This window comes from Idiotropiscis lumnitzeri, chromosome 8 (genome assembly GCF_059441095.1).
Source record: "Idiotropiscis lumnitzeri isolate Australia: NSW breed Sydney's pygmy pipehorse chromosome 8, RoL_Ilum_1.0, whole genome shotgun sequence".
Classification (NCBI taxonomy): Eukaryota; Metazoa; Chordata; class Actinopteri; order Syngnathiformes; family Syngnathidae; genus Idiotropiscis; species Idiotropiscis lumnitzeri.
This window is the reverse complement of record NC_142398.1, coordinates 8,743,377-8,755,041: the sequence shown is the minus strand read 5'-3', so window position 1 is coordinate 8,755,041 and position 11,665 is coordinate 8,743,377. Positions and strand designations below refer to the sequence as shown.

At 38.1% G+C, this 11,665-nt stretch overlaps 2 protein-coding genes across 6 annotated transcripts; one reads left to right on the top strand and one right to left on the bottom strand.

Annotated features, from left to right (window-relative positions):
• The first annotated feature begins 1,679 nt into the window (after positions 1–1,679).
• On the top strand, positions 1,680–6,921 carry LOC148331956 (uncharacterized). Of its 4 annotated transcripts, none has more exons than XM_088301646.1 (5): positions 1,680–1,909; positions 2,125–2,217; positions 2,541–2,624; positions 3,484–5,119; positions 5,746–6,921. In XM_088301646.1, the coding sequence occupies exons 3-5, from the start codon at positions 2,544–2,546 to the stop codon at positions 5,937–5,939; spliced, it is 1,911 nt and encodes a 636-aa protein (XP_088157772.1). In that variant the 5' UTR covers positions 1,680–1,909; positions 2,125–2,217; positions 2,541–2,543; the 3' UTR covers positions 5,940–6,921. The 4 variants fall into 4 exon arrangements, with proteins under 4 accessions (XP_088157772.1, XP_088157771.1, XP_088157769.1 ...); XM_088301645.1 differs by having other exon boundaries at positions 2,122–2,217; XM_088301643.1 differs by having other exon boundaries at positions 1,734–1,798.
• An 81-nt stretch (positions 6,922–7,002) lies between these two features.
• Positions 7,003–9,606, bottom strand: LOC148331955 (uncharacterized). 2 transcript variants are annotated; one of them, XM_088303154.1, is made up of 3 exons: positions 9,225–9,606; positions 8,106–8,953; positions 7,003–7,518 (listed from the first exon to the last, which is right to left on the bottom strand). In XM_088303154.1, the coding sequence occupies exons 2-3, from the start codon at positions 8,934–8,936 to the stop codon at positions 7,186–7,188; spliced, it is 1,164 nt and encodes a 387-aa protein (XP_088159280.1). In that variant the 5' UTR covers positions 8,937–8,953; positions 9,225–9,606; the 3' UTR covers positions 7,003–7,185. The 2 variants fall into 2 exon arrangements, with proteins under 2 accessions (XP_088159280.1, XP_088159281.1); XM_088303155.1 differs by having other exon boundaries at positions 8,106–9,606.
• Positions 9,607–11,665: the final 2,059 nt, after the last annotated feature.

Here is an 11,665-nt window from a genome sequence, read left to right as displayed (position 1 = left end):
TGCCACGTTGTATTATATCGAGTATGACTCGGATTAGTACTGTTAGCATCAGCGCTAATGCTCACACAAGAAAGTGATGTAGACAACTGTAATAGGCGATATGAAGTTGGAAAAGTAATGTTAGCATTGATGCTAATGTGAATGCTAACATGGCAAGAAGTGGCCTGGCTGGTCCACTAGACAGTCAAGTAGATCATGTGAGGTTGCCATGACAACAGCAGAGATGCTATACTTCTTCCGTGAATAAATAAAGTTGTATAGTATTGTATATTGTATATAACACAATTTTCAGATCGTTTTGTTTAGGTGCATACAGCTGCTTTGACTTTAAATATCTAATTCATGGGAGAGTGTTTTTTATTTCCAGATTAGTACTATATTTTTATTTTCTCTGCATCACAGAGCAGATGATGCAATAAAGTTTTTGGTTTCGTGGGTGTAAGAAGAAGGCAATAAGAAGAAAAATATCCTTACATAATGCGACCGTTTTCCCCAAGCTTGTTTTTGGGGTGGAATATTGCGGATTGATAAATGCGACACATTTCATCAATATGGTCTTTGTGGATCTTCGCCTGGAGGAGCCACGGTGATTTATGGCCACATCTGTGAGCCATAATACAGCAGTGCGTAATGAAGCCACAGAAGGTGACCCTTGTGTGCGCTTGTTGTGCGCAAAGATGACTAGATTCCAAGCGCAAATGTGCCAGTCGGACAGATTTAAGAGATTATGGTCACCTTTACTCACCATCAATCTACCATTGTAACCGCGGCAATGTTTTGTGACATTTTAACTGTAGGTGACTTGTGGCAAAAAAAATAAATAAATAAATAAAGACTACAAAGATGCGTGCTTGTTTGTGACAACAATCAAGATGATCTAGTTTTTATCGGACCTCACGTTTTCATTAAAAGCAGCAAACAGAAACAACATACATGTGTCTCAACGATGACGACAATTTAAGTCTTCAATGAAACAAAATCCATTTTCTAAACATAGCATACGTATCTTGCCAAGACTGCTAATTTGGGGTGTTTAACAAATCTGAAGGGTCGCAAAAAAATTGTTCTGCCCATTTATCGAGGTCAGGGCACATGCAATTATGCTGTCATATTAAAAATGTCAGTTTTATTAAAAAAAAAAAGCTAAATAAATAAAAACGGAAATAAAATACCAATTTAATTTTGAGAAACATTAAAATATAAAGTTGAACAAAACGTGACCCCAATCGTGAATCCAAAATAAATATATCAGGAGCAGTAAAATATATATTTTTTATAACAATTATATATTTTTTTATACATAAACAAACAAAAAACAACAATGAAACTTTGAGAGTGAGAAAAAAAAAATTAAACTAACCTAAACAAATGATAAATAATCACAGGCGTAAACTTGCAAATGTACGGAGCCCCTCTGGTGCCACAGTATGAGAAAAAAATATTTTTTGCTAATCTGTACCCACAGTTTACTAAACTGTACCCACAGTTTACTAAACTGTACCCACAGTTTAGTAAACTGTACCCACAGTTTACTAATCTGTACCCACAGTTTACTAAACTGTACCCACAGTTTACTAAACTGTACCCACAGTTTAGCTAATCTGTACCCACAGTTTAGCTAATCTGTACCCACAGTTTACTAAACTGTACCCACAGTTTACTAAACTGTACCCACAGTTTAGCTAATCTGTACCCACAGTTTAGCTAATGAGCTAGCGTTCACGCCCATGCCATGACGTCAAACGTTTGTGGGTGTTGCTTGATAGAGCAGTACCCACGCGGTCGTATATCTCTCAAGGTAAATTCTATTAGATGTTATATTGATAGTACGAGAGTATAGTGTGTTCTGCATCGCTTAAAGACTTGTAATTCCGTGATTTATGTTCACGCCCATGCCATTCCGTCAAATGTAAGTAAGGTGTACATCGCTCTAGTTCGTGACTGTTGCTTGATAGAGCAGTATTAGCAGCGAAGGGCTACATTTAGCCTCCGTGTTTTCTATTCGTGCGTCACGTTTTAAACATTTTTCGCGCATTATTTCGCTCGCCACAAGTCACCCAATCATGACAACCGTCACCCTAGCCACGGTTTGATTTTATTGTCGTCTTTTTGGCGTATCAGCAGGCATCAGTGGTTTTAGTCGAGCCCTCGTCGGAGAAGTGTACAAACACTCACGAATCACCACAAGAGGAGACAAGTACGTCTCTGACATTCACTGTAAGTACATTGTCTAAAGTTACTTTTATTTCACGACAACAATTTGTTGTGTTTACTGCCGTGCTTGTCGTAAATTGCTTCATAACTCGCTTCTGGGCTATGTTGGGTTGCTAAATATGGCTGTATAATGAAACTGTGAAACGATGGAAACAATCATGCATTCTTATCTATTCATTTTGTCAGGATGACATGACATTTTTGTAAACGTGCAGAATCATATTTTCAAAGTACAATACTGTAGTTTTACTTTGCATCTTGTCTCTTTAATTGCCTTGAGACGATGTGTAATGCAGCAGTAGTGCCATTTTACTCCTCTGTTTCAGAAGATGGACTCGAATTTTCTAAAATTTCTCCAAGACCAGCGAAAGTTAGATGATAAAGTCATTGCCACCTTTATCGATGAGAAGGTATGTACAACAGGCAATAACATGTCATTTAACCAATGTGGGTGTTTAAGGAAAACTGCTTTGGGCATATTATATGTTGTGAGACATGGTTGATCATAAAAAGAAAATTGTAATGATTCAAATTTTTCTATTCTTAATATCAATCTCAATAATCAAGTTTAATCCACCCAAATGGATTTGCATTTCTTTGGGGCAGGTTGTAATTCTAGTAGAAGCATTTAAGTGTAAATGAAGTACACACACATTGACAAAAGTGTTGTCTGTTCATGGAAAGAGGGAAACAACATATATAACAATCATAATACATAAAAATAAAAAGGAAAAATCACCATTCATAATCGGACATTGATTTTTTTAATTGTGGTTCATTGGAATTGTTAAAAAAAAATCAAAAATTTTGAAACAGGCCTTGACAAAAATTATGGTAGAAAACACATTTTGTTGCAGAACCTTTTGAGGAAATCACGACAATCAGATTATTTATGTAATGAAATTTCAATGAGATGTGGGCAGCTCTCATTTTGTCCCTGTCTCCATATGCAAACCACGGCAGTTGTTTTACGTTTGAAGGGTCCTGTCAAATATATATATATATATATATATATATATATATATATATACAGTTCGAAATGGAGTAGGAAGAATTATAAACTGTGTTCCTACCCCTTTACACCATTTCTAATTCATATTTATGAATGATGTTTAGCGTAGTGAGTACACTATTGGAGGTTCAGCCAATCATTTTTCTACGTTGCTGTTCAAAATGCGTCTTACTTTCCATGTTTTAAAATGATTGCTGGTCATGTACTTTGTGTATTTTTAAAACTTGTTTCATTACCAATGTTCTATTTTTCCTCAGATTGATTGCTATGCTGTCAATGCGATGACAGACCAGCAGCTCACAGAATATGTTCCCAAAGCTGGAGACCGAATTGCAATACGCCAATACTACAGAAGAGAAGTAGCTGCGCTTGAAGGAACCAACACAACAATATCCAAAGCAACTGAGTCTTTGATTTCAAAAATTCAACAAAGGCGGGGTTTTGACAATGGCCGCACAGATGAGCGGGTGAAAAAAATGTCTGGCAACACTAATGCTATGAAAGAACACCGCAACTACCAAATGGGCCTATTTGAAGAGACTCAGGACCGAATTGTGCAAGTTAGAGAGAGAAGAGGAGGAGGCACAAGACATTTAAAGGCCCTGAAGAATGCAACAATGTCAGAATTAATGGAAACAGGCAAAGCACTCTTTTTTCCAAATGGAAAATCAAAACTAGGGAGGGAAAGCGATTTTGAATTTCTAATACGGGACTTCACTGAAGAGATCATTTCACCACAAACAACATTAAATGAGCAGTATGAAAAGAGAAAGGTGAAAACATTACGGCTTTATTTGTCATGCAAAAGAGTTGGTGCTGATGCCCCTGCAAAAGTGCTTGATGAGCCACATGACACCGCTTCTGTGCATTTTACTGCATTGGAGGAAACAGCCAAGGTGCCTCCATTGGACAGTGAAATGGTGGGAGCAGTAGGTGGACTGTTAGAAAATGTTATTGCTGATGAAGAAATAGTCTTCAGACATTCATTTGCTGATTATGCCACTTATGATGTCGATGACACCCTCGACGACACCATCCCCATGGAGCTGTTGGTTGAAAATCCATCCCCAGGGCAAGAATCTCATCCACTTAAAGCAAGAAAACTTAAACTGCACAGGGGAAATGTTTTCCATGAATTAAATGCAGCCTTTCAAAACGGCACTGTAACTACTGATGAGCTGCTGGTGGAGATCGAGATGTTCCAACCCAATGGAGCAATGGAAAAGGGAGAAGATAATGGTGGTGTGTTACGTGATGCCTTAAGTGAATACTGGGAAACATTCTTCAGTAAATGCACTCATGGAAGCACAATGAAGATACCAATGACACGACTCGACATGAAAGACGAATGGGTTAACATTGCCAAAGTTATGGTCCTTGGATACAACATTGTGCAATATTTTCCCATAGCATTAGCCAAGCCCTTTATTTTGTATTGTCTCGGCGTTGACCTGATGGAGAATGACCTGCTTTCGGCATTTTTAGACACAATTCCCTCTGAAGAAAAACAAGTGGCTGAACAAGCGATGATTGATTTTTTGTCTATCGCTGGATCTGAGGAGTGGATGGATTTCCTCGAAACTCACGAGGTTAAAGTTATTGGCAATAAGGGGAACGTGAAGAAGACTTTAATTGAGGTGGCGCATAAGGAACTGGTTCAAGATCCCGCCTATATTGCTGAGTGCTGGTCCAGTATATTGAAGGAACTGAAATTACCACTGGGAGGCCTGGATGAAGTATATGGTAGCCTTACCCCAACACCAAGAAGAGTAATCGCCATGTTACAGCATGAGGGCCTCGACATGAGAGAAATGCAGAGTTTTGAATTTCTGAAAAAATTCATCAGGAGTTGCAACGAACATCGGCTCAAGAAATGTCTTCGATTTTGCACTGGTAATCTTTCACATCTTTACGATTAATCCTAATTCTGTCATTTGTTTTCACTTGTCAAATTTGATATATATATATATATGTATATGTATACATATGTATATATACATGTGTGTATATATATGGATATATATATGTATATGTGTGTGTGTGTATATATGCCAAAAGAAATGTGCCCTCAGCTGACTTTGAAACACGGGGGGCAAAATTTTTGATTTGTGGGCCACAATGGGTTCTCTTGACAGAGGGGCCGGACCAGCAACACTTGGATGGAGTGTTTTGGTAACCTCACTTTATCTGAGAAAGAAAATACATATCGTATATGGAGAAAATATATGCTCTAATTTTAAATGAAAATGAATGAAAACATTGCAACAAAATACCTGTCTTAGGGTGTGTCTCCTAGTGGGGACACTTATCAGAATTACGGGGAAAATAAAACATGAACAAGGTTTATTTATTTAATTTTTTCAACTTCGGCGGACCTGATGTAAACGTTTAATAAATACACAGCTATTGAAGGCAATGATTAGAGAGCCTTCATTTGAGGTGATAGACACGAGTGTTCTAGTATAGAGTTGGTGGTGGTATGTGGTTCTAAACTAATATTTTATTTTTGTTTTCCAAAGGTGCAGATCTTTTAGTGGCTGAGAAGATCCATGTGCGATTCTTTGAGGCTGAGAACCTATTTACACGAAGACCAATGTCCCATACATGTGGCTGTGTTCTGGAGGTGGCCAACAACTATGGGTCGTACCCTGAGTTGTCTGAGGAATTTGGGAATGTACTTGATGCCAACATGTGGGTGATGGACATAATTTAGTGTCTGTTCTGCAAAATCTATTCCCATATACTCTTAGAGGGTTTGGCGGCTGTTTTGTCTGGAATTTGTTCATAATGGTATTTTATAATGTAGTTGCATGGTCTGATTCATGGGGGCCAGATTTACTGTTTTATGCCGGTATTTCATACTCTTGGACTGCAAGTCGAGTTGTTTATATTTACTGACTATTGAGTGAGTCATTGTTTGCATAGTTGATTCTTTGCAAAATTAGGAAGCAATTTTGTTGTGGTAAGACACAATTTTGTTGACTATGGTTGTTATGCAACAGCTTTAAGACGTGTGTTTTTTTTTTTGGTTTTTATAAAATTGCTCCACTGCTTGTATTGCAAGCAGATAGTTGTGTCGCTGGGGTCGACTACAATGTCTTGTTTTACACAAATTTTATAAAAATTAAATGTGCAACTGCTCCTATCTGAATTTTTTTCTCAGTTAAGACAGTGACATTCACTCAGCTCTCAGACAGACTGTATGTAGGAGACATTATTTGCTGAATTGAGTACCCAAATCTCAAGTCTACAGTTATCAAGTTGTCACCTTGTTGCTGTCTGATTTGACGGTGTGCATTTGTGTGAATTTGACCACTTCGCTTCACATAAATAGTTTCCACAAATACATTTAAGGATTGAATAGCAGTTTCAACTCAAGATACTTTGGCTACCTGAAAATGTAGAAGACAATCAATTTTACTTTTAGAATTTATTTGAATCACACACATGTATTTTAGCGAGCTTGAATGTGGCTTTTTAAATACCAATCAAAGATCTTTACATGTTGGCTCAATGCATGTCAATATGCGGAGGAGTTTGCAGCAATTTATTTATTTTACAAAACCATAAATCAGCAACAGTTAATTTGGGTAGAACCATCAAGCAAATTACAAAATATATGTACAGTATATATCAAATGAATTTCAACAATTCTCTGTACATTTCCCATGTATGTACAAGAATGGGTGCACACACAGTCACAATAAATGTACAAAAAAAATTCTAAGTAAAATTACACATGTTGTAAAACACTTGATAAAATCCATAATGAGCAGAATGCTTCAAACTTAAAACAATTTGTCATTTAGTTATGGGAGGGCTCCATATAAACAGCAGTTGAGGTGTGGCGAGGGGGCACACACACCATTAGGGGGTAAGACAGGGCACATTGATTAATGGTGTGATACGTTATGGATTGTAAAAGGACTTTGAAGCCTTTTACACCTGGACTGCATCCATTAAAGACCTAAGAGTGTTATTAGCTCCTCTCTCAAGTTGACGTAGTTGTCCGTGGCGATATATCCATCCACTGGGACTTGGAGGTTGTTCTGTGACATTATGTGTGTACACAGAGTGAACACATCAGCATCACAAGCAACATCATTGCGGTGGATGCAGTCACCTTCACACCTCAAAAAATCCTCCTCAGTCACTTGGCACAAAAAGTCCTCTGTGCCATACAGCTCCGGGACCAAGAACATGACATCAGGCCGACCATAAGGGACACGCTCATTCTTGGATGGACGAATCAGATGGCTGTTCCACACCTCCTTGACTGCATCCAACTCATCCTGCAGGTGATACAAAAACAATTTACATAAATGTTTTAAGAAACATGTTAACTGAAAATATAAACTTTTTCGAAGACTAATCTCAGCTCATTGTGCAAACACAGATGCATTCACGTGGAAGTCACCAAAATATGAAAGTGGCATGGTGAAAGTGAAGGAAAATACTGGCATTAAGTAGTTCAAATATTATCTGATCATCCATCCATTCACTGAGGTCAAATTTATCTGTAGCGTACTTCTGTGTCTGTGTCTATATGGAGGTAGAATTAAAACAAAGTATGGTAACCATAACTGAAAAAATGCATGTTACAGTAAGGTTTGGTATGTTTGCAGTTACCACTGACCATTGGGTCCTCAACTTTTTACCAAGGTAGGCAAATCGAATGCACTGCAGTGTGAAAGCAAGGTGGACATAAATCATCTACAATGTCACGGAAAATGTCTGGATTTATTTTTTTTTGTAAGGTTCTGAAAACTTTAAAAGCAAAGTTGTATTCATGAGAAGAAAATATAAAAATGCATTTATAACTTGACCATGATATGGCAAAAATTATTCAATAAAGTGCTTGTGAAGTGTTACTACTTGCCTGTATTAAACCAAGAAAGCAAAATAACATGAGGTTCTTGTCCAAGAAGTCACCATCAAAATGTCCTTCATCTTTAAGTCTGTGGAAGAGGTCCAGCCAGAATTCCACACACTCTCGACGGAGAAAGCCCCACCAACTCTCTATTCTTTGATTTGATGTGCTTCTTCCAACAACAAAGCTTTTGCCACCAGCATGCACATCAGTGTGGGTCCGACGAAGTAATTGCTGCATATCACGGATGGAACTGTTTTCTGTCCCCATGTCTGTTCTCACGATGCGCGCACATCCACCTAATTCATTAATAGTTTCAAGAAAGTAGCCACTGATGACTTTTGGATTACTGCTTGTGTGGTAAGCATTCAGCCACAGAATTCGCCTTGAAAATCCATCGATGGCTCCATTGATGCAAATGCCAAATGGCTTTAATTTGTCGTATGAGTCGACATGCCATACAAAATTTGGACCCTTGGCAAAGTATGCTCGCCTGTGCAGTCTTCTTCTCCTTCTAAATGTCGTGCCCTCCGGGTCCATTGCGGAAAGGAGCAGCCGTACATCTTCCTTTCGTACATGCAGTCCTCTGTCTTTACATTTGGTGTACATCCACCGGTAGCCATGCAACGCTCCAGAGCCCTGTAGCTCCTCTCTGATGAATTCCACAACTGTCTCTGGGTGGTCATAATGGATTCGGCGGAACAATCCATGCTTCTTAAGAATTCGTTTGAGGGACCTCAAACTCAGAACAATCCTGTGTTTGGAGCCCAGCACACATAGTATGTGTTTGTAGCTCAGGCCCAAATGAAAATAGAACTCAATGATCTGAAGTTGGTCCATGATCTCATGCGTGCATTCTGTAGGTGGAGCAAAATAGAATTATGTTTTGATTTCTGATTACATCGTGGAATAGATAGAATATGTGATCAAATTATTAATTAAAATATTAATTACATTTAAATATGTTTACATACGTTAAAAACAATAGTTGTAATATCATATTAACATAAACCTCATGGCGTGGCAGCTATTAAAGCAATACTTTTAGCTAGGAAAAACACGGGAGAAAACGGCAGTAACCACAAACTATTATCATTACACAAAAATAACCGCAGAAAAGGTACTTACAGTGTTTGAAACCCCAAAGACGTAATTGTATCCTCTTGTAATGCGACCGAGTGAGTGTCTCCTTCTCCAGCGAGGACTGGATGATTGCTTGCGCCGGGCGATTGCTTAAAAACGCAGCGAATGTTCAAAACATGACGCACGAAAAATGAAAAGAAACGCGCTGGCTAATTGTAGCCGTTCGCTGCTAAAACTGCTATATGAACTAGGAACTAGAGCAATATTACCATCATATAATATGAGGGAACGAAAGTGAAAGTAAATCACACCATGCCGATTCGACAGAACACTACACTACACTCTAATACTATCAATAAAAAAACAAATTGAATTTACCTCGACGTGTATACGACGGACCGTGAGCTCATTTGCTGAATTGTGGGTACTGCTCTATCAAGCAACACCCACAAACGTTTGACGTCATGGCATGGGCGTGAACGCTAGCTCATTAGCTAAACTGTGGGTACAGATTAGCTAAACTGTGGGTACAGTTTAGTAAACTGTGGGTACAGATTAGCTAAACTGTGGGTACAGTTTAGTAAACTGTGGGTACAGATTAGTAAACTGTGGGTACAGATTAGTAAACTGTGGGTACAGTTTAGTAAACTGTGGGTACAGTTTAGTAAACTGTGGGTACAGATTAGCAAAAAATATTTTTTTCTCATACTGTGGCACCAGAGGGGCTCCGTACAAATGATTCCAAGAACCCTGTTAAATTAGCAGAATTTATACAGCTGTGCGATCAATTCCAGCATTATGCTTTTATTTTGAAAGACAAAGATACCACTCCCGGTATCGGATGTCGCCTACTTACTAGATACACGTAACTGACTAATAAACATCACTTAATCCGTGCTGTTAGGCGCCGCCTCTGGCAGTCAGCACAGATCAAATAGAAAACTCTAATAACACATTCTGGCACAAAAAGTAATAACTAATGCCAACTAGGCACTGTCGCTACTCACTGTTATTGACGCATACAGCCAAGCAAAATTTATAATCCGTTGCACACACGCTACTGCTCAGAGCCACCCCGACGCAACTGCCCATGCACAAGACACATGAATTGTGAAAAATAAATACAAATATATAAATGAACAGAAAGGTTTTAAATACTTAAGGCACTTATAGAGATGATCATATTTTTGGGGCATTTTTTGAAGGCTTTCTGGGTGCTGCTAGCATGAAGACAAGTGCTTACACAACAGCAACATTTTTAACAAACGTAATAAGAAAGGGCTGCAACAGTATGCGGCCACAAATAGGTGGCCGGAGTGTCCCTGATTTTGAGTCTTCTACGAAACCCAACATATTTTGGGGGGAAACATCAAAGCGTGTAAGTGTTTGCATTAACACTGCAGAATACCTTACAAACCAAAACATTTCTAAGAAACTAATTGTTTTACAAAACCCCAAATACAGTTTTTGAACATTTTTTGCTGAAGCCAAGGACACGTACAGTGCGTTTTGCACTCACTAGTTTTTAGAGACATCAAGAACACTATTTTTGTCAAAAGCAAAGACAATATCAGATATCAAAGAATGTGAATGAATCAATAAAAAAGACGCAAACGTCATTTCACAAAAAAGACAACTAGCGTCTTCAACCTAACATGCATTTTTGGAAGATGATGATGATGATGTGAAGAAGAAAAAAAACTTAAAGGTTTTCAATCAAGCTAACATTTTGTAAGGTCATAAACGGCAACGAAGAGAACACTTTTTTGCCAACATTGAAGACAAAGATTACATACATTTTGGAAACGTGCTTCCGAAAACACCAAAGACTGCAACAGTTCTAAGCACAAAGCCACATACCGGTCCATGTGATTTTTGTTTTGCTTTGTTTTTTTAATCAAAGACTCATACAGGATGATCAGAAAATTCCTTTATAGGTTTTCTTTAACGTTGAAGTCAACTGAGTCTATTCAAAGTTGGATTTTTTTGTAAACATGTTTTCATCAACACCGATGACAATTTAGTCTCCAACAAAACCAATATATAGCACACGTTTTAAATATGAACGACCTCATGTAAAGAAATTCAATTTGAATCAGAATATAAAATTTAAAAGATGCGATCGCATTGAATGATGTCCGTATCATACCGAATCGAATCGGAATCAAACTGAATCAAAACGAATTGGACCACTGAATGACCAGTCCTTGAATCGTATCACTTCCAATGTATCGACAACTGTATGAAATTAATAACATAAATTTTTTGGACATCAGAAACTTGATTTTGTGAACGGAAAAGATGGCACATTTTGTAAACATTCAATCATTTATTTCCCAGCGGAAGTCAACCGCCACATTTTCTTTACACGAATATGTTCCATGCAGCCCCACGAGTCTGAACATGACATTCCGATTGATATTGTGTTAGTGGAATATGAGTTAAGTAGTAAAACCCACCACATCTCAGAGAACGGCCGTTTTGTC

Bases quoted from the DNA above. Each gene is read 5' to 3' on its own strand.
- LOC148331956 (XM_088301646.1), top strand. From the start codon at position 2,544: ATGGACTCGAATTTTCTAAAATTTCTCCAAGACCAGCGAAAGTTAGAT. The intron at 2,625-3,483 runs GTATGTACAACA...ATTTTTCCTCAG, and splicing joins CCACCTTTATCGATGAGAAG to ATTGATTGCTATGCTGTCAA. The intron at 5,120-5,745 runs GTAATCTTTCAC...TGTTTTCCAAAG, and splicing joins ATGTCTTCGATTTTGCACTG to GTGCAGATCTTTTAGTGGCT.
- LOC148331955 (XM_088303155.1), bottom strand. From the start codon at position 8,936: ATGGACCAACTTCAGATCATTGAGTTCTATTTTCATTTGGGCCTGAGC. The intron at 7,519-8,105 runs GCAAGTAGTAAC...TATCACCTGCAG, and splicing joins GCTTTCTTGGTTTAATACAG to GATGAGTTGGATGCAGTCAA.